The sequence below is a fragment of the Chiloscyllium plagiosum genome, chromosome 6, assembly GCF_004010195.1.
Source record: "Chiloscyllium plagiosum isolate BGI_BamShark_2017 chromosome 6, ASM401019v2, whole genome shotgun sequence".
Lineage (NCBI taxonomy): Eukaryota > Metazoa > Chordata > Chondrichthyes > Orectolobiformes > Hemiscylliidae > Chiloscyllium > Chiloscyllium plagiosum.
The window spans coordinates 116,987,054-117,013,826 of record NC_057715.1 but is presented as its reverse complement, the minus strand read 5'-3'; the positions used below and the strand labels follow the sequence as shown (position 1 = coordinate 117,013,826).

The 26,773-nt window shown below is 44.0% G+C and overlaps 2 protein-coding genes across 7 annotated transcripts in view; one reads left to right on the top strand and one right to left on the bottom strand.

Moving 5' to 3' along the window:
• LOC122550972 (interleukin-1 receptor accessory protein-like 1) lies at positions 1 to 26,645 on the top strand. Of its 2 annotated transcripts, none has more exons than XM_043692536.1 (5): positions 1 to 125; positions 4,430 to 4,495; positions 5,645 to 5,780; positions 8,063 to 8,199; positions 26,064 to 26,645. In XM_043692536.1, exons 1-5 carry the CDS (start codon positions 68 to 70, stop codon positions 26,144 to 26,146), a joined length of 480 nt encoding a protein of 159 aa, XP_043548471.1. In that variant the 5' UTR covers positions 1 to 67; the 3' UTR covers positions 26,147 to 26,645. The 2 variants fall into 2 exon arrangements, with proteins under 2 accessions (XP_043548471.1, XP_043548472.1); XM_043692537.1 differs by lacking the exon at positions 26,064 to 26,645 and adding an exon at positions 17,678 to 17,925 and having other exon boundaries at positions 9 to 125.
• Positions 19,309 to 26,773, bottom strand: part of numa1 (nuclear mitotic apparatus protein 1) — a 119,837-nt gene continuing 112,372 nt past the window's right edge. For all 5 annotated transcript variants that reach the window (XM_043692529.1, XM_043692530.1, XM_043692531.1 and 2 more), the window contains 2 exons: positions 23,260 to 23,409; positions 19,309 to 22,163 (listed from right to left, as the gene is read on the bottom strand). In XM_043692529.1, coding sequence (XP_043548464.1) covers positions 22,122 to 22,163; positions 23,260 to 23,409 — 192 coding nt within the window. In that variant the 3' untranslated portion in view covers positions 19,309 to 22,121. The remainder of the gene's footprint in view (positions 22,164 to 23,259; positions 23,410 to 26,773) is intronic.

The following is a 26,773-nucleotide window of genomic DNA, read 5'->3' as shown; positions in this document are numbered from 1 at the left end:
TCTGAAAATACTTAATTTTTTTTCTTCAGGGCAGGAAGCTCTCTGCCTAATCGTCATATCTCTCCTGATGCTGTTGAATGGACTTGTCTCTGCTTACATTTTAAGAGATGGAGTCCAAGACCCAGGTAACTATAGAGAAGTCGACAGTAAAACCCCTAGGACAACAAAGCCCCTACTCAGACAGAATGTTGTTAGAAAAATGCTGCTTTTGTTCTGAGCACTGAGGTTTGCTTCATTGATGTAGAAAACACATTTACTTGCCCAGAGTCCACGCCAGCAGGGAAGGACTAACAACTAACAACAATGTCTACACTGGCTGGAGGAATATGATTAACATTACTCCCATCCTCCACCTCCCTTTCTCTTAGTCAAGTAAAATACTGCAGGTGCTGGAAATCAGAAATAAAAGCGGACAGTGCTGTAGAGTTACAGTTTCAAGTGCAAATTCACTCATAAGGAATTGTACTGGACAATTAACAGAAATACTAGCTGTTTCTCACTCCACAGTTGCTGCTTGACCTGCTGCGTTTCTTTTTTATTCACTGACAGGACTTGGGCAACACTGGCTGGGCCAACATCCATTGTCTCTGTCTTTACTTGCCCTTGAGAATGTGCTGCTGAGCTGCCTTCTTGAACTGCTGCAGTCGATGTGCTCCCACAGTGCCACTGGGGGGAGGGGGGTGGAGTTCCAGAACACCCTTCCAGATGCTGCACAACCATGTCATCAAAAAGCGAATTGCAGGAATAATAAGTCGAGAAATACTCTCAGAAACTCCTTTTGCTGACCTCCCAGCTCCCATAGTTGATCGAGACCAGTCTAAGGAATCAACTAGACGACGCTAACAGCTTTTGCTTCACCCCTCCCCAACTACCAAATTTCAATATTTTTATTTCTGACAAAATGGAGATGTTCAGAGGAAATGAACATCCATCTTCTTTTTGTGTCGCTGTGGTTTTGCTCCAGGATCACGCACAGCAGTGTCCTGGAGACTGATCTCTGATCCCTGGGGAATGTCGGTGGATCCCGGGTGGGGAATGCCAAGCCCAGCATCAGCACAATGTCCACAGCAGTCCTGAGGGAGTGCCACACAGACTGATATGCAGCGTTTCAGAGGCAGTGTTAAAATGAGGCCCCCATATGTTTGCCCAGGTAGATGTAAAAGACCACACTGCCACTATTTCAAAGACGAGGTGAATTCTCCCAGAAACCAATATTAATTCCCCCAACTGAATATCATTATAATCAGATGATCTAATGGCACAGTACAGGATCCCTGTGTGTGTCTCTCTCTCTCTCTTTCTGGGACAAGGAAAGTCCATCTGCCCTGGAGCTGCATCATTACATGTCCAGACAGATTTTTAAAATTCACTCATGGGACATGGACATGGACATGGCTGGCTGGGTCTGTATTTATTGCCCATACCTAGTTACATAGAACATAGAACATTAGTGCGCAGTACAGGCCCTTCAGTCCTCGATGTTGTGCTGACCTGTGGAACCAATCTGAAGCCTATCTAACCTACAGTATTCCATTTTCATCTATCTGTTTATCCACTGACCATTTAAATGCCCTTAAAGTTGGTGAGTCTACTACTGTTGCAGACAGTGCGTTCCACACCCTTATTACTCTCTGAGTAAAGAAACTACCTCTGACATCTGTCCTCTATCGTTCCTCAATTTAAAGCTATGTCCCCTCATGCTAGCCATCACCATCTGAGGAAAAAGGCTCTCACTGTCTACTCTATCTAATCCTCTGATTATCTTGTATGTCTCAATTAGGTCACCTCTTAACCTTCTTCTCTCTAACGAAAACAGCCTCAAGTCCCTCAGCCTTTCCTCATAAGACTTTCCCTCCATATCAGGCAACATCCTAGTAAATCTCCTCTGCACCCTTTTGAAAGCTTCCACGTTCTTCCTATAATGCAGTGATCAGAACTGTACTCAATACTCCAAGTGTGGCCGCAACAGAGTTTTGCACAGCTGCAGTATGGCTCCAAAACTCAATCCCTCTACAATAAAAGCTGGCACACCATATGCATTCTTAACAATCCTATCAACCTGGGTGGCAACTTTCAGGGATCTATGCTCATCCACACTACCAAGAATCTTACCATTAGCCCTTACAGCAGCGCCAATTTAAAACTGGGATGAGGAGGAATTTCTTCTCTCAGAGGGTTCAGTCTTTGGAGCTCCTTGTCACAGAACGTCCTTATGTATATTTAAGGTGGAATAGATTCTAGATCAGTTGAGGAATCAAGGGTATGGGGAAAGGGCAGGAAAGTGGACATTGTCAGCCCTGATCCTATTGAATGGCAGAGCAGACTTAATGGGCCAAATTCCGATTTTATATTGTCTTGTGGGGCCATGTCAGAGAACAGTAAAGAGTCAACCACTTTGGGAGTCACATAGCCATGTTAGGATGGCAGATTTCCTTTCCTGAAGGTCATTGTGTACCAGTTGTTTTTTACAACAAGCTGACAGTGTGAGGTCATTTTCACTGATCCCAGCTTTTTATTGCAATGTCAAATATCAAACTGAGCTACTGGTTTGACTCATTTCTCTCAATCCAGTCAGACAAGTGCTACACCACTGTAACCTGTGCCAAGCTTTTTAACTTGCCTCTTGTGAGATGCAGCCTAGTCCCCAGAATCTGGGAAAGTCCACCCCATGTTGAAAAAAATGGCCAACTCTCCAGTCTGTATGAACCTCAGGAAAGAGATATTGTTAAGGGTCTAACTGTGCAGATTACCCTAAATAATGCAGTAAGAAAAGGGTCATAATCTAAAGGCATGTTGCACAATCTAGATTTGCATTTCCTCAAATTTAGAATTTGATTTAATTTATTGTTGCCACATGCACCTAAGTATAGTGAAAAGTTTTGTTTTGTGAGCAGTACAGGCAGACCATAGCAACAAGGACGTATAGATCATGGGAGACTAGACAGAGCGAGCGATACAGGGTTACACTGAACAGAGGTGCACAAAGCAAGGTCAATGTCAGATTTGAAGATAGAGAGGTCCACTCAGCAGACCAATAATAGCAGGGAAGAAGCTGTTCTTGGAGCCATTGGTGCATGGGTTCAAGCTTGTGTCTTCTGCCTTACGGAAGAGGGTGGAAGAGAGTATTATCAGGGTAGGAGGGGTCTTTGATAATGTTAGCAACCTTTTTGCAGCAATGAGAAATGTAGATGGAGTCCATGGATGGAAGGTTGGTTTGCCTGATGGTCTGGGCTGTGCACACAACCTTCTGCAGTTTTGTATGGTCCTGGGCACAGCAGTCGCCATTCCAGGCCAGTATGCAATGTGCTTTCTATGGTGCATTTGTAAGGGTTGGGTGAGGGTCCTTATGGACATGCCAAATTCTTAATCATCCTGAGGAAGAGGAGGCATTGTTATGCCTTCTTGACCGTCGCATGTACATGGGAAGTCCAGGGCAGATTGTTGGTTAATGTCACTCCGAGGAACTTCCCGAACCCTCTCCATCTCAGCTCTGTTGATGTAGATATTAGTGTGTCTTCCACCTTTCTTCCTGATGTCAGTGATCAATTCTTTTGTCTTGCTGAATTGAGAGAAAGATTGTTATGATTGCGCAATGACACCAAGCACTCTATGCCTTTGTATTCTGACTCAACATTGTTGATATTCGCCAACAACAGTGCTGTGTGTGCGTGCGTGTACCTAACATTTGAGCCAGGCCATTCAGGAGCGATGACAGAAGGCACCTCCTCTTCCATGGCCATTCTCCCTCTAGTGCAGCATGTGTAGGGATAAGGAGCTTCAGTCATGTACATAGATTGGAGAAGCTGGGACTGTTTTGCTTGGGAAAGAGAGGGTTGACAGGAAGTTTTAATGAAGTATTCAAAACCAAGAGGACTTTGGAGAAGGGTGATCAATTGCCTTGGGTAGAAAGATCAAGAATGACAGGGCACAGTTTTAAGGTAATTAGCAAAAGAAGCAATAGAGACATAAAAATAAATTCACACAGCAAGCAGTCAGGATGTGGAAGGTACTGCCTGAAGCTGTGGTGAAGAAAGATTCAATCAAGGCTTTCAAAAGATAATTATCTGAGAAGGAAGTCAGGCAGAAAAGACACTGTTCATTCAGAGAGCGGTACAGACTTGATGGGCTGAATGTCCTTTGTGTGGCAACAATTCTCTGCTTCTGTTACAAAGGGGATTGGAATTCTAACTCTCTCTTCCACCTCCAAAAGGTATAGAGAGTGGAGGCAAATTTTCAATTATCAAACAAAGATCTTTGGCCAAACTAAAGGTAGGAAGGAGGTAAGATCCTGATTGAGTGTGGTTTAATGGAACAGAGGACCAGGCACAATGATCACCTTCTGTTACAGCACTTTGTGGAAGATGGATTTTGTTTATGGCCCAAATTCATCACTTGAGCAAGTCTAAATGAATTGCTTCTGTTCCCACAGGGTCTGATGCATTTGGTCCTCCAAAAATCATTGTACCCACTGGAACAACTGTCAAAGCTGAGCTAGGTAAGTATGACCACTATATGCACATTACATTTTGATTTGAGAACCACCACTGTAACTGTCAGCCCTATGGGCACTGGTGTTGAACTGACAGAGAGCTAGAACACTTCACACTCATTCCCAGATGTTGCACCTTGTGTCTGCTTCTTCAACCTGATGTAGGGACAGGGAGGAAGAAATTTCAGAAAGGGCAAGATTATAATGAACCAGTGACTGCTTGGATCCAGCACATAACCCTCTCTGCTGAGGAAGAACAGTGGGTTCAGGTCTGAGTCCAGAGATTTGATCAGAAGTTTTTACGTTCAGAGCACTACTGACGGTGTGCCACACTGTCGGAGGGTCAGTGCTGAGGGAGTGCCACACTGTCGGAGGGTCAGTGCCAAGGGAATGCCGCACTGTCGGAGGGTCAGTGCTGAGGGAGTGCCGCACTGTCAGAGGGTCATTGCTGAGGGAGTGCCACACTGTTGGAGGGTCTCTGCTGAGGGAGTGCCACACTATCGGAGGGTTAGTGCTGAGGCAGTGCCACACTGTCGGAGGGTCATTGCTGAGGGAGTGCCACACTGTCAGAGGGTCATTGCTGAGGGAGTGCCGCACTGTTGGAGGGTCTGTGCTGAGGGAGTGCCACACTGTTGGAGGGTTAGTGCTGAGGCAGTGCCGCACTGTCAGAGGGTCAGTGCTGAGGGGATGCATTTCTTGTTTTTATTCACTTATTAATTTCACTAGCTACCATGATGGGAGTTGAACCCTTACTCCAGGGAATTAACCTAGTTCTCTGAATTGCAAATCCAGTGATTTTACCATTACCCCACCTTTTCTCTCTCATCCTCCAATTCCCACCCCCGGAGGGTTATTATGTAGGAAACATATCAGCCAATATTTCTTTCACACTCAGAGATATGGGTGTCAGTTTAATGACTCAGCTGAATAAAAGTGGCACTGCAGGAAATGCAGCACTCACTCAGTACCGGAATGAGAGCCTCAGCCTGGATTGTGGGTCTTGAACTTAAACAGTGGTGCCGACTGAGCCACAGCTGAACACCAACTGCACCATGAATACGATTGGTATTTTGTCAGGGTGGTAATATTACCTATTGTACAAGAGCTGAACTGGGCAATACAGACATTCACAAAAATCAATCTACTTCCCTGCAGGCAAGTCGCTGAAGCTAACCTGCCAAGCAATTACTTGCTATACTGACAAATTTTCCACAATCATTTACTGGTTGGCAAACCACGAGTTCATCGAGGATGTGTTTGAGAACAGCAGGGTGAAAGAAGGACAGGAAATGTAAGTTAATACATTAAACTATGACTTGGTGTAAATATCTAATCAGGTGAGATATCTAAGTCATAGCGTCACACAGCGCAGAAACAGACCCTTCGGTCCAACCAGTCCACGCCAAACATAATCCCAAACTAAACTCGTCCACCTGCCTGCTCTTGACCTATATCTCTTCAAAACTTTCCTATTCATGTAGTTACCAAATGCCTTTTAAACATTGTAATTGTATCCACAGCCACCACTTCCTCAGGAAGTTCACTTCATACACAAATCACCCTCTTTTTTGTGAGATAACTCTGCTCTCACCTTAAAAATGTACCACCTGATCTTGAAACCTCCCTCACAACCTCCTATGGTCCAGTGAAAAATGTCCCAGCCTATTCAGCCTTTCTTTATAACTCAAACCTCCATTACCAGACAATGTTCTGGTAAATAAAATCTGAAAGAACTGTGGATGTTGTAAATCAGAAACAAAAGCAGAGATTGTGGGGAAAGCTCAGCAGATCTGGCAGCACTGCAGAGAGGAATCAGAGTTAACGTTTTGAATCAAGTGAAGAAGGATCATTCAGCTTGAAACATTATCTCGTGATTCTCTCCACAGACCGGTTGAGCTTTTCCAGCAATTGCTGTTTTTGTAACATCTTGGTAAATCTCTCTGAACCCTCTCTCCAACTTAATAATACCCTTCCTATATAACTGTACTCCGTATTCCAGATGAGGCCTCACCAATGTCCTGTACAACCTCAACATGACCTCCCAACTTCTATACTCAAAGGACTGAGCAATGAAGCCAAGAGTGTCAAACACCTTTTTAACCACCCTGTCTATATGTGATGCAAACTTCAAAGAATTATATACCTGCACCCTTAGGTCCTTCAGTTCTGCAACACTACCCAAGGCCCTACAATTAATTGTGTAAGCCCTACCTTTGTTTGTTGGACCGAAATGCTATACCCCACATTTATCCAGATTGAAATCCATCTGCTATTTTTCAGCCCATTGACCCAGTTGATTAAGATCCCTTCACAACCTTAAACCTTCTTCACTGGCCACTATGCCACTAATTTTGGTGTTGCCCACAAATTTACTAACCACACCTTCTATACTCTCATCCAAATCATTTATATAAATGACAGACAAAAGAGGACCCTCAACCAGTCCCTGTGGAACACTGGTGACAGGTCTCCAGTCTGAAAAGCAATCCTCTAACTTCCACTGTCTCCTGCTGTTAAGCCAATTATGTATCCAGTTAGTTATTATGTGTAACGATCTGTTGGAAGTCACTGTCTAGACTAACACAGGGGTGGATCTAACAGGATCAGTCAGGGCAAACGCAGGAAGTCCAGAACCTGGGATATGGGGTAGGCAACTTAGGATTGAGATGAGGAGACATTTCTTCACCTAGATAATGGGGAACACGTGGAATTTTCTGCCAGAGAAAACGTTGAGGCCAGAACATTGAAATGCTTTCAAAAAGGATGTAGAGATAGTTCTTAAGACTAAAGGGACCAAAGGATATGGGGAGAAAATGGGAACAGGGGACTGAGGTGGATGATTCACATGATCATATCGAAAGAGGGAGCAGGCTCAAAGGGCCAAATGGCCCGCTCTTGCTCCTATTTTCTCCATTACGATGATCACATCCTGAGGAACAGGTGACAGCTGCACACCTCAGGAGCAGAAGGTAGGGATGGAACAGAATTGAAGGGCAGAGGAGAATGGAAAGTCTGCACTAAGATTCAGCTCTACCAACACCATTTCAGGAACATTAACAGACAAACGAGCAACTGAAGCATTAAGCAGACATTAAGCAAGGTGATTTGAAAGAGGAAGAGCTGAGAGCAAGAAAGTTAAGGAGGGAACTCCAGAGCTTAGGGCCTGAAGGTATGGCGGCCTGTGGTGGAGTGATCAAAGCAGGTGACACAAACAAACCCAGAACTCAAGCAGCATTAGCATCTTATTGGACTCAAAAAATGTTTTTCTCCACATCTGCAGTCAGACCTGCAGTGTTCCTCCAAAACTTACTATTTGTATTTCAGATCAATTTCAGCATCCATATTTTGCTTTTATTGGAGGATTGGAACGATTGGAGGGCTGTAGATACAGAGGTACAGAGTCACGGAGAGAATGGCATGTGGGAGATTGGGGCGGGTGTTGAACCAAGGCAGGTTAACAAATTCCTCAGGCATAACTCTGTTCACCAAGTTAACCTTGATGTATCGCAGCCTACTCCTCAGCCAGTATTTCCTCCTGACATGACAATCACCTCTTCCATCACCTCTTCACAGATTTATGACTGAAAATGGAAAAACTCTTATCCAGAAATATTTGGAGTTCACCAAAGTCACGCCTGGAGATTTCAAGACTAACTTCACGTGTGCTGTGCTGAATCCCACTGGAAGTTCAGTGAAAACCATCACCTTAGGTAAATGAACAGCAGGTGGCAGAAATGCTAGCAAGTGAGCATCTTCAGAATGAGCTGGTAGTAAAGTAAAGCTCATCAACTGCATTGGAAGGAAAGAACATGAATTTAGCAGCAACAGAATTGCAATATTGCAGAGGCTGTGCAGCACAGTCAGTCATGTAATATAGGGAACCGGGATGGGGTGTGGCAGTGTTCGGTTTAGTTCAGTTGACTGGACAGCTTGTTCACAAAGCACCATGATGCCAACAGTGTTGGTTCAATTCCCATCACTGGCTGAGGTTACCATGAACAACTCTTCCTTTCAATCACTCCCGTCACCCGAGTCACAGTGACCATCAGGTTAAATCACCACCAGTCATTTCTAATGAAAGACAAGCCATATGGTCTGGTACGACTATGGTAATGACTAGGGAAATGGGACAATTTACGAAATAAACTCGATCTGCAGTATTGGTTAAGAGCTTGGTGTGGTGCAAACAACAGAGACAAATTCTCTGCTCTGTGTCTAAATGGTCTTGAAATTCCCAAATCTCTGCAGCAATCCAAAACAATGGTGGAGCGTCCTCTCAGTGCTCACCCTCTGACAGTATAGCATTTGCACAGCACTGACTCTCTTAACTCTTTGCACTCCCTCAATACTGACCATTGGACAGTGCCACATTTCCTCAGTACTGACTGACAGTATAGCACTGTGACATTGTACTGACCACACAGGATTATCCCTCATGAGTGTTCACCGATAGAAAAACAGGTGGTGGGAGAAGCTCTGATTTTTCACAAGCAATATGTTACAGATCTACTTTAATTTCACCTGTGCTTTCACCTGTGTGAATCATCCTCCCACTCCCCTCTATCCCAGTCATGATAGAGATATATGATTTTAATGTTGCTGCACTACAATTCTTTTTTGGATCTGAACTCATTTTCTTGTCAAATTGGATTTTGGGGAATCCAAGATGAAGGACTGTAAAAATTTCTGGCGGTAACAGGTTGCTCCTTTTTTGAGGTATTTTAGGTGTTAGAGGTGATTTCCTCAAATTCCAGGAGTGGCAATTACTGTTTTATATGCTGTGGAATTGTATTGGAACTTAAAGAAAAGGTCAAAACAACGGCACTTTTAAAAGGGAGACTAACAGACAAAGACAGCGCATGCTGAAAATGTGTTGCTGGAAAAGCGCAGCAGGTCAGGCAGCATCCAAGGAGCAGGAGAATCGACGTTTCGGGCATGAGCCCTTCTTCAGCCGCAGCTACACTGGCACCACCCCCCACCTTTTCCTCCGCTACATCGATGACTGTATCGGCGCTGCCTCGTGCTCCCACGAGGAGGTTGAACAGTTAAAAAAAAACCTCTGCCCAAAGACAGCATATGGTCAGGTCAGTGCACGAGAGCGAGAGAGAAAGAAACCCATACTGCTGACACAGCAGTCAACCTGCGCAGTTACTGCTTTTGCTGTTGAATTCATGTATCACTGGACATCAGTGTGTGTCTAAGAAAATTAACAAACAGTAAAGTTCACAACTGATCTTGAAGGAATCTGTTTAGGAGAGGTCACAACACAGAAACAGATAAGTGAATAAATTTAAAGTATAGCCTTGCTGTTAATCTACAATAGTGAGTAGAGTTGATTCTTTCGTGATTATATGTTTTACTGAGATATGTCTTTTGATTCAATTTAAAAATATATGACATAAGTATTAAGTTAGTCTGGAGCAGTGTTTTGTAGAGGAATAAGATAGTGCTATTTTCTGGGTCTGTAGATTGGAAGAAGCAAAAATGGCCCTTAGAATAGTGATATGCTCTTCTTGTCGGAATTTAGGGAGAGTTTACATGTTATGAGGATTATATCTGCAATAAATGCCATTGGTTGTGAATCCTATCAGATCAAATGGATTGGTTGGAACGACAGGTAGAGGCAATGAGGAATTTACAAGAGCAAGGAGGTGTGATGGATGGCAGTTATAGGAAGGGAGAAAAGTCACAGGTAGAGTCACATAAATGGGTTAATTCCAGGAAGGTTAAGAGAGGTACACAGGTAGTGCAGGACTCTTCTGTGGCTATCCCCATTTCAAATAAGTATACTGGTTTGGAAAATGTAGGGGATAATGGATTCTCAGAGGAATGTAACACGAACAGACAAGTTTCTGGTATCGAGACTGGCTCTAATGCAATGAGGGATACATCATGTTCCAAGTGATCGATTGTGATAGGGGACTCTCTAGTCCGAGGCACAGATAGACGTTTCTGTGGCCAGCAGTGAAAAATCAGAATAGTGTGTTGCCTCCCTGGTGCCAGGATCAAGGACATCTCAGAGAGGATGCAGAATGTTCTCAAAGGGGAGAGGGGCCAGCAGGAGGTCATTGTACACATTGGAACCAACGACATAAGAAGAGAAAAGGATGACATTCTGAAGGGACAATATAGAGAGTTAGGCAGGAATTTAAAAAGGAGGTCCTCGAGAGTAGTGATATCTGGATTACTCCCAGTTCTATGAGCGAGTGAGGGTAGGAATAGGAGGATAGAGATGAATGCATGGCTGAGGAGCTTGTTTAGGGGAGAAGGATTCACATTTTTTGTATCATTGGAATCTCTTCTGGGGTAGAAGTGAACTGTACAAGGATGGATTGCACATGAATTGGAGGGGATAATATACTGGCAGGGAGATTTGCTAGAGCAGTTGGGAGGATTTAAACTAGTAAGGTGGGGGTGGAGGCCAGGGAGATAGTGTGGAAAAAGATCAATCGCAGACTGGTACAGTTGGGAAAAGGAGCAAGTCAAACAGTCAGGGCAGGCAGGGACAACACAGAGAACAAGGTAGGACTGATAAATTTAACTGCATTTCCTTCAATACAGGAGGCCTAATAGTGAAGGCAGATAAACTCAGGGCATGGTTAGGAACATTGGACTGGGATATCATAGCAAGTACAGAAACGTGGCTCAGGGATGGACAGCACCAGCAGCTTAATGTTCCAGGATAAAAATGCTATAGGAAAGACAGATGCTGCCTCACAGCGCCTGAGACCCGGGTTCAATTCCCGCCTCAGGCGACTGACTGTGTGGAGTTTGCACGTTCTCCCCGTGTCTGCGTGGGTTTCCTCCGGGTGCTCCGGTTTCCTCCCACAGTCCAAAGATGTGCAGGGTCAGGTAAATTGGCCATGCTAAATTACCCGTAGTGTTAGGTAAGGGGTAAATGTAGGGGTATGGGTGGGTTTCGCTTCGGCGGGTCGGTGTGGACTTGTTGGGCCGAAGGGCCTGTTTCCACACTGTAATGTAATCTAATCTAATCGATACAGAAAGGGAAGCAAGAGAGGAAGCGGAGTGGCATTTTTGATAAGGGATAGCATTACAGTTGTACTGAGGATGTTCCCGGAAATACATCCAGGGAAGTTATTTGGGTGGAACTGAGAAATAAGAAAGGGATGATCACCTTATCGGGATTGTATTATAGACACCCTAATAGTGGGAAATTGGGAGACAAATTTGTAAGATCTCAGTTATAGGATGGTTATGGTAGGGGATTTTAACTTTCCAAAAATAGGCAGTGTAAAGGGTTGAGATGGAGAGGAATTTGCTAAGTGTGTACAAGAAAGTTTTCTGATTCAGTGTGTAATTTTACCTTCTAGAGAAAGTGCAAAACATGACCTACTCTTGGGAAGTAGGGCAGGTGACTGAGGCGTCAGTGGGGGAGCACTTTGGGGCCAGCGACCATAATTCTATTAGTTTTAAAATAGTGATGGAAAAGGATAGACCAGACCTAAAAGTTGAAGGTCTAAATTGCAGAAAGGCCAATTTTGACAGTATTAGGCAAGAACTTTCAAAAGCTGATTGGATGCAGATGTTTCTTGGTAAAGGGACGGCTGGAAAATGGGAAGATTGCAGAAATAAGATAACAAGAGTCCAGAGACAGTATATTCCTGTTAGGGTGAAAGGAAACGCTGGTAGGTGTAGGGAATGCTGGATGACTGAAGAAATTGAGGGTTTAGTTAAGAAAAAGAAGAAAGCATATGTCAGTTATAGGCAGGATAGATTGAGTGAATCCTTAGAGTATAAAGGCAGTAGGAGTATACTTAAGAGGGGAATCAGGAGGGCGAAAGGGGACATGAGATAGCTTTGGAAAATAGAGTCAAGGACAATCCAAAGGGTTTTTACAAATACATTAAGGACAAAAGGGTAACGAGAGAGAGAATGGAGCCCCTCAAAGATCAGCAAGGCAGCCTTTGTGTGGAGCCGCAGGAAATGGGGGAAGATATCATATGAGTATTTTGCATCAGTGTTTACTGTAGAGAAGGACATGGAAGAAACAGAATGTAGGGAAATAAATGGTGACATTTTGAAAAAAATGTCCATATTACAGAGAAAGAAGTGCTGGATGTATTGAAATGCATAGACGTGGATAAGTCCCCAGGACCTGATCAGGTGTACCCTAGAACTCTGTGGGAAGCCAGGGAAGTGATTGCTGGGCCCCTTGCTGAGATATGTATCATTGATAGTCACAGGTGAGGTGCTGGAAGACTGGAGGTTGGCTAATGTGGTACCACTATTTCAGAGGAGGTAAGGACATGCCATTGGCATTATAGACCAGTGAGCCTGACGTCGGTGGTGGGCAAGTTGTTGGAGGGAATCCTGAGGGCCAGGATGCACGTGTATTTGGAAAGGCAAGGACTGATTAGGGATAGTCAACATGGCTTTGTGCGTGGGAAATTATGTCTCACAATCTTGATTGAGGTTTTTGAAGTAACAATGAGGATTGATGAGGGCAGAGTGGTAGACATGATCTATATGGACTTCAGTAAGGCATTCGACAAGATTCCCCATGGGAGACTAGTTAGCAAGGTTAGATCTCATGGAATACAGGGAGAAGTAGCAATGTGAATACAGAACTGGAGGAGAAAGTGAGGTCTGCAGATGCTGGAGATCAGAGCTGAAGAAGGAAGAAGGGCTTATGCCCGAAACGTCGATTTTCCTGTTCCCTGGATGCTGCCTGACCTGCTGCACTGTTCCAGCAACACATTTTCAATACAGAACTGGCTCAAAGGTAGAAGGCAGAGGGTGGTGGTGAAGGGTTGTTTTTCAGACTGGAGGCCTGTGACCAGTGGAGTGCCATAAGGATCAGTGCTGGGTCCACTACTTCTCGTCATTTATATGAATGATTCAGATGTGAGCATAAGAGGTACACAGTTAGTAAGTTTGCAGATGACACCAAAATTGGAGGTATAGTGGATGGCATAGGTTACCTCAGATTACAATGGGATCTTGATCAAATGGGCCAATGGGCTGAGAAGTGGCAGATGGAGTTTATTTCAGATAAGTGCGAGGTGCTGCATTTTGGGAAATCAAATCCCAGCAGGACTTATACATTTAATGGTAAGATCCTAGGGGGTATTGCTGAACCGAGATATCTTGGAGTACAGGTTCACAGCTCCTTGAAAGTGGAGTTACAGGTGGGTAGGATAGTGAAGAAGGCGTTTGGTATGCTTTCCTTTATTGGTCAGAGTATTGAGTACAGGAGGTCATGTTGCAGCTGTACAAGAATTTGGTTAAGGGACATTTGGAATATTGCGTGCAATTCTGGTCTCCTTCCCATCGGAAGGAAGTTGTGAAACTTGAAAGGGTTCAGAAAAGATTTACAAGGATGTTGCCAGGGTTGGAGGATTTGAGCTAGACAGCAAGGTTGAATAGGTAAAAACAAGGACTGCAGATGCTGGAAACCAGACTCAAGATTAGAGTGGTGCTGGAAAAGCACAGCAGGTCAGACAGTATCCGAGGAACAGGAAAATCGATGTTTTGGGCAAAAGCCCTTCATTTTGCCCAAAATGTCGATTTTCCTGCTCCTTCGATGCTGACTGACCTGCTGTGCTTTTACAGCACCACTCTCATCTAGCAAGGTTGAATAGGCTGGGGCTGTTTTCCCTGGAATGTTGGAGGCTGAGGGGTGACCTTAAAAATGTCTATAAAATCATGAGGGGCATGGATAGAGTCTCTTCCCTGAGGTGGGTGAGTCCAGAACTAGAGGACATAACTTTAAGGTGAGAGGGGAAAGATATAAAAGAGACCTAAGGGGCAACTTTTTCACACCGAGGGTAGTACACATATGGAATGAGCTGCCAGAGGAAGTGGCGGAGGCTGGTACAATTGCAATGTCTAAAAAGCACCTGGATGGGTACAAGAATAGGGAAGATTTGGAGGGAAATGGGCCAGATGCTGGCAAATGGGACTAGATTAGGTTGAGATATCTAGTCGGCATGTTCGAGTTGGAGCGAAGGGCCTGTTTCTGTGCTGTACATCTCTATAGCTCCAAATTGATTCATGGGATATGGGTGTCATGGCAGGGCCAGGAGTTCATGCCTATCTTTAGTGGGCTGGCTTGCACAGCCATTTCATAGGATTGGTAAGAGTTAATCACTCACTTGTAGGCGAGGCTATGTAAGGGTGGCAGATTTCCTTTCCTGAAGGACATGAGTGCATCAAATGGACTTTTGCAAAAAAACATGGGGAAGTGATTGTCTGATAGAGTCTAGTGATAATACTTTCTCCAGAGACAAAGGATGTACAAAAAACATTACAGCACAGGAACAGGCCCTTCAGCCCTCCAAGCCTGTGCCGATCTAGATCCTCTATCTAAATCTGTTGCCTATTTTCTAAAGATCTGTGTCCCTTTGTTCTGACCATTCATGTATCTGTCTAGATACACCTTAACTGATGCTATCATTCCTGCCCCTACCTCCGCTGCGTGAAGAACTCCCTTAAACTTTTCCCCTTTCACTTTGAACTCGTGACCCCAAGTTTCTTGTTATCCACTCTGTCCATACCTCTCATGATTTTGTAAGCCTCAACCAAGTTCGCCCCTCAACCCCCTTCTTTCCAATGAAAATAATCCTAATCTACTCAACCTCTCCTCATAGCTAGCACCCTCCATACCAGGCAACATCCTGGTGAACCTCCTCTGTACCCTCTCTAAAGCATCCACATCCTTTTGGTAACGTGGTGACCAGAACTGTACACAGTATTCTGAATGTGGCCAAACCAAAGTCTTACATAACTCTAACATGACCTGCCAACTCTTGTACTCAATACCCTATCCGATGAAGGAAAGTGTGCCGTATGCCTTCTTGACCACTCTATTGAGCTGTGTTGCCACCTTCAGGGAACAATTGACCTGAACACCCAGATATCTCTGTATATCAATTATCCCCAGGACTTTTCCATTTCCATAGTTCACTCTGGAATTGCATCTTCTAAAATGCATCACCTCGCATTTGTCCGGATTGAACACCATCTGCCATTTCTCTGCCCAACTCACCAATCTATCATATTTTGCTGTATTCTCTGACAGTACCCTTCACTATCTGTTACTCCACCAATCTTGGTGTCATCTGCAAACTTGCTAATGAGGCAACTTACACCTTCCTCTAAATCATTTATGTCTGTCACAAAGAACAGTGGTCCCAGCACGGATCCCTGTGGGACACCACTAGTCACAGGTCTCCATTTTAAACTCCCTTCCACTACTACTGTCTCCTGTTGCCCAGCCAGTTCTCTATCCATCTAGAGAGTACACCCTGGATCCCATGCGACTTCACCTACTTCATCAGCCTACCATGGGAACCCTCTCCTCAAATCCCTTACTGAAGTCCATGTATATGACATCTACATCCCTTTCCTCAATCAACTTTGTCACCTCTTCAAATAATTCTACTAGATTTGTAAGACATGACCTTCCCTGCACAAAACCACGCTGATAAGTCCATTTTCTTCCAAATGGGTATATACCCTATCCCTTAGTAACTTCTCCAGCAGCTTCCCGACCACTGATGTCAGGCTGACAGGTCTCTAATTACCTGGATTATCCTGCTACCCTTCTTAAACAAGGTGACAACATTAGCAATTCTCCAGTCCTCTGGGACCTCCCCCATTTTCAAGGATGCTGTAAAGATATCTGTTAAAGCCCCAGCTATTTCTTCTCTCGCATCTCTCAGTAACCTGGGATAGATTAGAGTGGTACTGGAAAAGCACAGCAGGTCAGGCAGCATCCGAGGAGCAGGAAAATCGATGTTTACGGCAAAAGCCCTTCATCAGGAACAACACTCCATCCCAAGTGTCCATGATTGTTCAAATAAAAAAATAAAGGAATTACAGAGCTGCACTGTAACTATAACCCCAATTCGATGCTCTTGTAAAAACTATCTGCAGAATGAGACATAGAGGCACTACATTCAGGTTCTAGTCAGCACTTAAAAAGGATCCACTGATTCCAGATCAAGAACAGGGAATCCACTTCCTTTGAACTCAATACAACTTGAACAGTGAGGAGATGAGTAGGCCAATCCTGATGAAGGGCTTTTGCCCAAAACGTCGATTTTCCTGCTCCTCGGATGCTGCCTGACCTGCTGCGCTTTTCCAGCATCACTCTAATCTAGACTCTGGTTTCTAGCATCTGCGGTCCTTGTTTTAACCTGGGATAGATCCCATCTGGACCTGAGGACTTGTCCACCTTAATGCTTTTTAGAATACACAACACAATACACAAACCCAGTTAATGGTCTGGGAACTTTGGTTCGAATTCCACTATAGCAGACAGTGGAGTTTTAATTAAACTAAAAATTCTCGAATTCAGAGTCAATTAATGACCACGAAGCTACTGTTGATTTTCCTAAAACCTATCTGGGTCACCAATGTCCTTTAGAGAAGGAAATCTGCCTTATCTGGTCTGGCCTACATGTGACTCCAGACCCACAGCAATATGGGTGATGCTTAACTGCCCTCTGGGCAATTAGGGGTGGGCAATGAATTTCTAGCCAACACCCTGCAAGTGAATGATAAAAATAAGTTTCACTGAGACTAGAATCCAATTCCAGATTTTATTGACTGAATTTAAACCCAAAGCATTACCTTGAGCTGCTGGGTTACTAGTCGGAGTTGAAAAGTGTGGTGCTGAAGAGCATAGCACATCAGGCAGCATCCCAGGAGCAGGACAGTAGACGTTTCAGGCATAAGCCCTTCATCGGGAATGTCCACTGACAGTGCCACGATATTACCGAATATTTTATTTTAAGTTGAACTGAAGTTTCTTGGTTCTGAAACCTGTCACTCCCTGCCTATACCACTGCCTCTGATATCTGCGGTCATCTTCCTAGCCATTCCAAGCAGGCCAGGTTAGCATGGCAATAATGTCATCCAGAGACCCAGGCTGGGGACTTCGATTCAAGTCAGACCTCAGGACCTAACAGAATTTATATTTAGTTACTAAATCTAGAACTGAAAGTTGGTCTCAGAGTCCCAAATACCTCCCTTGACAAAGGTGAATCATCAGTCATCAAGAAGGCAGAAGCAGATATAAGGTGGTGAATGGGGATTGAATAAAGAAAAAGTGCTGGGTTAAGGAGACTGAACTCCTTCCAACAGTCAGCACTGTTTTAAGGCAGTGAATGGTTTCCTTCAATTTAGCAACATTTTAATGAGTTTTTTAAATAAATTTTGCAGCAGAGATGCAAGTCGGAGGTTTGACTACAAGCGATCAACTTGAGAAAAGCAGCGACATTCAATTATGATGTGAAGTTACAGGAATCAATACTGGAAGCACATTTACCTCAAAGGCTAAATTCTGCATTGGTGCGATTAACTGGCTAAGGAAACAAGGAGATGTCCAAGAACCAATAGCACAGAACATTTGCTACCAAATGCATTATTGTATTACCCACCAACATTAAATAGAGAACAAGTGCACAATCTGCCTGGCCCAGGACATACTGTGCTTCATCTTAGCATTCTTTCCATTTCCTGGAGCTTAATAGCTCATTGCATAACAGCTCCGAGCTTAACACACCCCGCCTACAACTTTGGATGCTGTGGATTCAAGTCTCTCATTTGGGGTCTTTAGCACTGTGAATTAGAACTACGCTGAGAGCATGGGGCTAAGGGTATGCTGCACTGTCACAGGTGACATCTTTCACCTAGAAAATCCCCTCAAGCTCTACTGCAAAGGCAAAGGAGCTTTCTGCAAGAGTGCTGACTGCAGTTTTTATTGTGTACAATACTATTGATACTATTACAATCTTATTGTTACACTGAGATCATTACAGCTGTTATTTAATTATGGGTACCCATTAATAGTCTACAGACCAAGACAGGATTCACTCAAAGAGGAGAGGGGTGGACTAAATCTCACAGCCAACGCACAAATGAATTTATGAATTACGTGGTGAAGGCCACTCAGCCTCTCAAGCACTTTTGGTCAATTGACAAGATCATGGCTGATCGGATAGCTCCATATTCCCTACCTGATGATAATCTTGTTCATAAAGGATCTACCTATCTATACCTTACAATAGTCAGAGTTTGCTTTCACTGTCTTTTGTGCAAGTGTGTTCCTGGGATTTGCCCCTCTGAGAAAGAAATACTTCTCAAAACAGCAAGATGAACTGTATCTCGTTTAGTGAGCCAGGCCCTTTGGAATGTCCCATCATGGAAGGAAGCAGTACAATCATTGATAAAATTTGGCACTTGCTGCCAGCCCGACCAGTGGGCAACACGATCACCTCAGAAGAAAGGGGAGGTTGAGGTGCATTCCAAAAACTTGTGCACAATCTAGGAGGATATTCCAGGGAGAGCACAGGTGTCAGGAAGGTTGTTTCCAAGGAATTGGTGCAATTGGACAGCCAGTACAAAGGGAATGCTGCACTGTTGGCAGACAGAGCAGTGTCTCAACGTCTGCCCTCTCGGGAGGGCACAAAGCTCGCACAATCACTATTTCACAAAATCTGGGGATATCCCTCAGTGTCCTCAGCAGCATTTATCACTCATGCAGCATTATTACAAAGAGGTTATCTAGCAATCAGATTTGTCAGTGGGAGTTTACGATGTATAAAGTGCTCATCATATTTCCTACGTGGTTGTAAAGTGCTTTGAGTTCAACTCAACTCATGACAAGTGTTATGGAATTACAGGCCCTTTACTCTATTTCTCAGCGAGCCCACTCCTGTTTATAGAAGTAAACAGCAGAGATTCTAGCTCACTTCATAGACTTTGAAGAGACAAAACCCACTCTCTGTTTGTCTTGGAACTGATTTGCTTTGTTAGTGCTGCATTTCTTTGAAGAATTACAAAAAGAAATATGCAACAGGTACATTTATTTTATTAAGTGGAGACAACATTTAAGATTACATTGTGCATTCAGATGGACTGCACGAGAGAGACAGACAGTCTAAACAACTTGTATAAAAAAATTAATATTTTAAAGCCTGTTTTAGAGAGAGCAAATAGAATATCATTTCAGACAGTCAGTGACAGAAATCACAATAAACCCAGTTTGCAAACAGGTCAGTCAGATAATGGGACCACTAGGTAATTCTTTGTTGACCACCTACCCCCATTCCATACACCCCAAAATACTAAATACCCAGCGGATCACTACCTGAACCTGACAGATTTGCAAACCTGTACAAGTGCTTGGTAGTTCCTGCTTGTGCTGCCTGGTGTTGATATACAGGAGGCACTGGGAAGCAATGAAATTTAAACTGGGAAAAAATTCTCAATCTCTGGACCAACAGCAGCAAGGGAGACAAAGGGCAGATGTGTGCTTGGTGTGAAATCCTTCAGTGCTGCCAACCTACAATCCCTCCTTCACCCATACAGTGCATACTGCCATCAAACTATCATTCCATCGGTGCTCTTATAGAGGGCGTGGACAAAGCTTGCTGAAAGCTAGTTGTGATCAGGGAGTCAACCAGATGGAGGTATCAGTTTATACACTTTTATTTTTAGAAGCCCATTTTCGTGGTGACCATGGGTGCTGGGATTCTTGGAGTCACCGGCACTCAGTCCCCATGGAACCCATTACAAGGGCAGATCCACTTTGCAAATCTTGGTGGCTTCAACTTCAATGCAATGCATGACTCGCCTCACCTTTCACCACAGTGCTTATGATCATCTGTACACACTTGCATACATGCAAACACATGGACACAACTCAACTTTCTCTCCAACCTCTCTTCAAAACAACTGGACTTTTCAAAAGTTTCTCACACAAACACAATCTCTGTTTCTCCAGTACTGACAGATCTGGTCAGATTCTTAAGAGTTTTGTTTATTGATAATAGGATTTAAAATGGTTCCCAGACTGGCATCAGGCATCATAAAAAAATTAAATAAATTTTGCTCTGAACCAACTAGGATTTCATTACCAGCTCAGTGCCCTGTAGTGAGGGTGACTGAAATTAGCTGTGTCTTTAGAATCCAATATTCAACTTCATAAAACCTACAATAGCTTAAAACAGGCTTATCATAATAAACACACAATCACTGATTAATAATGACTACATATACATAACCTAGCATTGCAGTATACAGGAGCCAAGGGCTGTACAAGTCTAGATCCAAGACCGGAAAGGATACGTCTGTAACACTGCTAGGATTAATTTAGTGTTCTACAGACAGTGGCCCTGGGAGAGCTGGGCCTCTTCCACAGTGGAAGGCAGGCAGACAATACAGAGAGAAAAAAAAAGAGAAAATGACCTGCAAACAGCAAGTCCCAGCTTGTATAGAGGGGCTGAAAGGAAATCAACAAATAATATATTTATTCCCTCAAACTCACTAAGTAATAAGTGGAGCAGATGATTGGGATACCATTGAGTAAAATTAACGAGTGGTAATGTGAGGGAGCCAAAGGATTTAATCCAGCTCCCAAGACAAAAGATGGCACTTGTGACACTTTCATTCTGAACAGGATTTTGTGGGGAGGGAAGGGGTAGGGGTGTCGGGGGGGGGGGGGGGGAGAGGAGGAGGAGAGAGGAAGAGACTGCAGACCCCTGCAAAGTTTTCTGTCTATTTTCTTCTCCACATTTTGTTCTATTGCGACCTCATGAAGAAGTCTCTATTGTGCTGTGCTTGTTACAAACACTGCACACACTAACATCAGGAGTTGAAATTAATGTCACTAATAACAATGCCAGTCTAGTCTCCAGGAAACTGTTTTGTTATTTCCTTCCTAATGTCACTTGCAGCAGAGTGGCAGCTGAAAATGAAAGCAGAGGGACATTATAGTGAGAGAGAACAAGATGATAAAATAGCCAGAAAAGACTTCGGGAAGTCAGCAATTAATACCACCCTTCAGACATTCTCAATTGATAGACAGTCACTCACTTACATTCCTTCTTTTAGACAGGTTACTAGGTCAGGTTTTCATAATCCTTGTCTCCTGTATAGTCATAACGCTCAACAGCTACAACCTAACTAGCTACAGGGATGCTCAAAGATGAAGCCATACAGTGGGAGTGTCAAGTATCAGACCCGATGAGAGAGTAGGGGATGCAAGGTATCTGGACTTCCACCAATTCAGACAGGTTCAAAAAGTGCTCTGGGGAAGGTAGGGGTGAATGATGGGGTACAGGAATAAAGTCCACCAGAGGTTGGGTAAACTCAGTCTCCAACTCCACCCCACCCTGCTGAGGGTGTTGGGACTCAACCTGGAAGCATTTCTTTATAAAGTTATGTGCACAAACCTGCTTTCTACAAGACGGAGAGGTGACATCGGCTACCACTGTATGGCCTATCGAAGGAGAAAACTGCTTCAAAAGCACCAACTGGAAAATTTACAACAGGCAAGGCTTGCAAAAGGACGTAAGAAATATAGTTTGATAGAAAGTTCAGCTGCAATCCTAATACTTGAGTAACCGGTATGAGCATTCAAAACTAAGAGGCAGGAGTGAATAGTTAACTCACCCTCCTGCAACTACTGTACTCTATGCTGACTGGTGTGGAGTCTGACTTCGTTAATCACTCTTAAGGCAAATTGTTTTGTTAAAAAAAATAAAAGAATAAGCCAGCAGTTTGTCTGGTCATTCTCCGGGCAGAATGGGTCTTCACAAACATCCAGTCCTGGGCAGGTTAGGTTTCTGCTCAGGGATCTCACCAAACACCCACCTAACACTCACATCTTCATGTTCTTGGATGCTTTGCGTCTGCCAACATCCTGAAACAGAAAGGGAAATCAATGAATAAATGTTGGGCACAGGGAAAAGCAAACACAATTAAAGAGTAGATTTACCCAAGTTTAGATGCTGGATTCTGTTAGGTCCATGCTCCCACCCACACCCTGACCCTCCCCGCATCTTCCCCTGCCACTGCAAGAATTGCAAAACCTGCGCCCACACCTCACCTCTGTCCAAGGCCTCAAAAGGAGCCTTCCACATTCAGAGTTTTACCTGCACTTCCACACGTGTCATTTACTGTATCCGTTGCTCCCAATGTCGTCTCCTCTACATTGGGGAGACAGGACACCTATTTGCAGAACGCTTCAGAGAACATTCCCGGGATACCTGCACCAACCAAACTCACCGTCCCTTTGCTGAACACTTCAACTCCCCTCCCACTCTGCCTAGGACATGCAGGTCCTGGGCCTCCTCCATCGCCACACCCTAACCATCCGACCCCTGGAGGAAGAATGCCTCATCTTCCGCCACGGGACCCTCCAACCACATGGCATCAATGTGGATCTCATCAGTTTCCTCATTTCCCTTCTCCCCACCTTATCCCAGATCCAAGCTCCCAACTGGCACTGCCCTCACGACCTATCCAATTTTCTTACCACCCTCCTCGCCTACCTATCACCATTACCTCCACCTCCACCTACCTATCACACTCTCAGCCACCTTCCTCCAGGCCCAGCCACACCCCCACCCCCTCCTATTTATCTTGGCTCACAAGCCTCATTCTGATGAAGAGCCTTTGCCTGAAACATCGATTCGTCTGCTCCTTAGATGCTTCTGACCTGCTGCAGTTTTTTAGCTCTACACTCTCTACTTAGTCTGAGGCTATTCACATCAAACCAAGCAACGACTATCACCAACAAGAGAGTATCTAACCATGCCTCCTGTCATTCAATGGCATCATTATCATCACTGAATCTCCTGTTGTCAACATTTAGGGGGTATCATTGACCAGAAACAGAGATGCACTTGTCATATAAATACCACAGCTACAAGATCAGGTCAGAGGCTAGGAACTAGTACTAAAGAACTCAACAGCTCTTCTCCTTTGAGCCTCTGTCTTTTTAATCATCCACTTACCTTTTTAGAATTTGATCTTGGAGATTTCTTGGGCGATTTCTTTGGGGTTTTCTTGGGAGTCGCCCTTTTATTGATGCCTCTTAGCAGGGTGTTGCCTAACTTCCGAGGCGTGTTCAAGACGGTGTAAGATATCGATTTTCGTCTATCAGTCTGGAAGGAATGCGCAAGAAAAGATAACAGGTGAAACGAAGGGAAATGGACACTTATGAACGTAAACTCTCCACGTGACAGCCACCAATGGGAAAGAACAAGAAAAGTCAGCTCTAACAGTGCAAAGTAAGGACAGTTTTAGTTCAGCGCACAGGTGAAGGAATTGATGTCACGACATGATGTATTATGAAGAGTACAGCTGGATTTCACTGACACAGAATGGTTGAAGCACTGAAGGAGGCTATTCAGCCCATTGTGACTGTGTTGGCTCTCCAAAGGAGCAGTGCACTTCATGGCACTCCTTGCTTTCTGTTACCCTACATATTCCTTTTCAGATCATCCATTTCTTTTACACGTCTCGATTGTATCGGACTTTCCCAAACACTCAGGCAATGCATTCCAGATCCTCACTACTTGTTGCAGAAATAGGTTTCTCCTGGTATCTCCATTTGACAGCATCTTCCAAACCTGCGACCACTTCTATCTGGAAGGACAGGGGCAACAGATACGTAGGAAACCCCCACCCCCCTGCAATTTCTCCTCCAAACCACTGATCATCCTGACTTGGAACTACATCGCTGTTCCTTCACTGTCACTGGGTAAAAATCCTGGAACAGCACTGTAGGAGTATCTACACCAAATAGACTTCAAGGTGGCATCTCTCCACCACCTTCACCAGGGCGACTGAGCAATGGCAATAAATGCTGGTTTAGCCAATGATCCCATAAAGTTAGAAAAACTTTAAATCTGGGACTTTTGGTTCTCAATTCTTCTAGTAATGGAAGCAGTTTCTCTCTACCTACTCTACCATCAGGAGTTTGAATATCTTATATCAAATCTCGCCAGCTTTTTTTTGCCAAAGAGAAAATAGGGAAGAGAATTCCAACAGTACCCAATTGTTATTCTCACAAATGGCGCCGTGACCAACAGTAATAAATGACACCTAACAAAGTCTGGAACATTAATGTCTTTTGATCACATTGTTATAATTTGTTAATGACATTACGTTTAAGAGAGAACTGGTGAACATTAATGATCTTCAAATGCATACAAAGAGTAAGGACTCCGGCCTGCTGGGATGAGAAATGCAAGGCTAAGCAAGTCAATAAACTCTCTGCAGCACTGCTGCCTCACAGTGCCAGAGACCCGGGTTCATTTTCACCTCGGGCAACTGTCTGTGTGGAGTTTGCACATTCTCCCAGTGTCTGCGTGGCTTTCCTCCGGGTGCTCCGATTTCCCACAGTCCAAAGATGTGCAGGTTAGGTAAATTGGCCATGCTAAATTGCCCGTAGTGTTAGGTAGATTAGTCAGCGGTAAATGTAGGGAGGTGATTGCTCTTCGGAGGGTCGATGTGGACTTGTTGGGCCAAAGGGCCTGTATCCACACTATAGGGAATCTAATCGGCAAGTTGTGTTGGCCTCCATCTCACCCCTGACTTGGAATCTATTAACATGCTATGGGTAAAACTTTTCAGTAATGTTTTATGGGAAGAAAAGCTGCTGTCTGTACCCAGTATGTATCTAAACAGGACTTCAGATCCACACCAACATGGCTCATTCGGACCAGCCCTGGAGCTGCTGGGGAGCTGACCTTGCTATGGCAGATCTGTCTGCTTTCAAATCAAGATTGACTTGGGCCTCCTTCACCGCCGCTCCCTCACCACCAGACGCCTGGAGGAAGAACGCCTCATCTTCCGCCTCTGAACACTTCAACCCCAGGGCATCAATGTGGACTTCAACAGTTTCCTCATTTCCCCTTCCCCCACCTCATCCTAGTTTCAAACTTCCAGCTCCACACTGTCCCCTTGACCTGTCCGGCCTTGTCCGACCTGCCTAGCTCCTTTTCCACCTATCCACTCCACCCTCTCCTCCCTGACCTATCACCTTCATCTCATCCCCCACTCACCTATTGTACTCTATGCTACTTTCTCCCCACCCGTACCCTCCTCTAGCTTATCTCTCCATGCTTCAGTCTCTCTGCCTTTATTCCTGATGAAGGGCTTTTGCCTGAAACGTCGATTTTGCTGCTCATCGGATGCTGCCTGAATTGCTGTGCTCTTCCAGCACCACTGATCCAGAATCTGGTTTCCAGCATCTATAGTCATTGTTTTTACCTCAATGGCAAATTAGCTTCACTACACACTTATCTCAATGTGGCATCTTGTATTAATGTGCATGTTTCACATTATAATCTGGAGAATTTGACATCAAATTTGGAAGAACCATGCTCTGAGACAGGAGGCAGTCACAATGCAGATCTGAATACCACAAAGGGGAATATGGGAAACAGATGGAAAAATCTCACATCATGTTGTGTCTTTGTCCCTATCTTGACAAAATATATAAAGTTTTGAGAATACAGAAAGACCTTTATATGGCCTGCAGTACCTTTCACAACCTCAGACACCCTAAAGCTTAACAGCCAGTGATGTATTTTTGAAGTACATTGCGGGAATATCTGATTTTATGATTCATATAATTTTGGTCTACAACTTTTTGATTAGGAATTGACATTTTAAAATATAAAATGAATGAAAATACCTGACTTGAGAATCTGGTCATCAAAACTACAGTGATAGAAAATGAAAGGGCAGCCTTTGGATTGAAACGGTCTGTTTCTGTGCTGTATAACTATGACTGTGTTTATTTAATAAGGTCAGAGTTGGAAAGGGAAACCAGAAGAAGATTACCTGCCTGAGCTTTTCGTGGAGATGGGATGTCTGCAGCTGTCTTATTAAGGGATTCAAGTTATTCACATGGTTTCTCAGAGCAAAGACAAATCTTGAGAATTAGGATTTAGGAACACCAGTTGATCATTTAGCCCCTAAAACGTGTTTTGCCATTCAATAAAATCATGGTTAATCTGGTTGTCCTTTCAACTGCACTTTCTCTCTGTCCTTCACAAACCTGGGATTCTTTTGTTCATTCAATCTGTAACTCAACCATGAATAAACTCAATAAGTCAATCTCCACTGTTTTCTGTGGAAGAGAAATTTCAGATTATTGACCCTCAGAAAAAAATTCCTCAACTCCTCTTTAAAAGCAAGATTCTTTTAACTGGTTCTAATTAGTTTAGATGCCTATCTGGGACACCTCAGATGTGCCATACAGCCATGAAGATAGTGTGTTAGGAGCTTTTATTGTTTTATTTTGGACTTCTTGTCGTGAATTTTTATGTAAGGGGGCAGTCAGCTGGGAGCAGCTCTGAGATAGTGAGAATCTGTCAGGATCTGTAGAAGTAGCTGGGAAACTAGAAGCCAAGGGGATTCAGGACTGGAAGCATTTCTAATTTGGAGTCACTAAACAAAAAAGCAATGACAAAGGTTGCTTCAGCTAGCAGTCTACAATTGTGAGGTGTTGAAAGA

Excerpts from the sequence above, each read along its gene's own strand:
- LOC122550972 (XM_043692536.1), top strand. The coding sequence starts at position 68 with ATGCTGTTGAATGGACTTGTCTCTGCTTACATTTTAAGAGATGGAGTC. Across the intron at positions 126-4,429 it reads AGATGGAGTCCAAGACCCAG|GGTCTGATGCATTTGGTCCT; the intron begins GTAACTATAGAG and ends CTGTTCCCACAG. Across the intron at positions 5,781-8,062 it reads GTGAAAGAAGGACAGGAAAT|ATTTATGACTGAAAATGGAA; the intron begins GTAAGTTAATAC and ends ACCTCTTCACAG.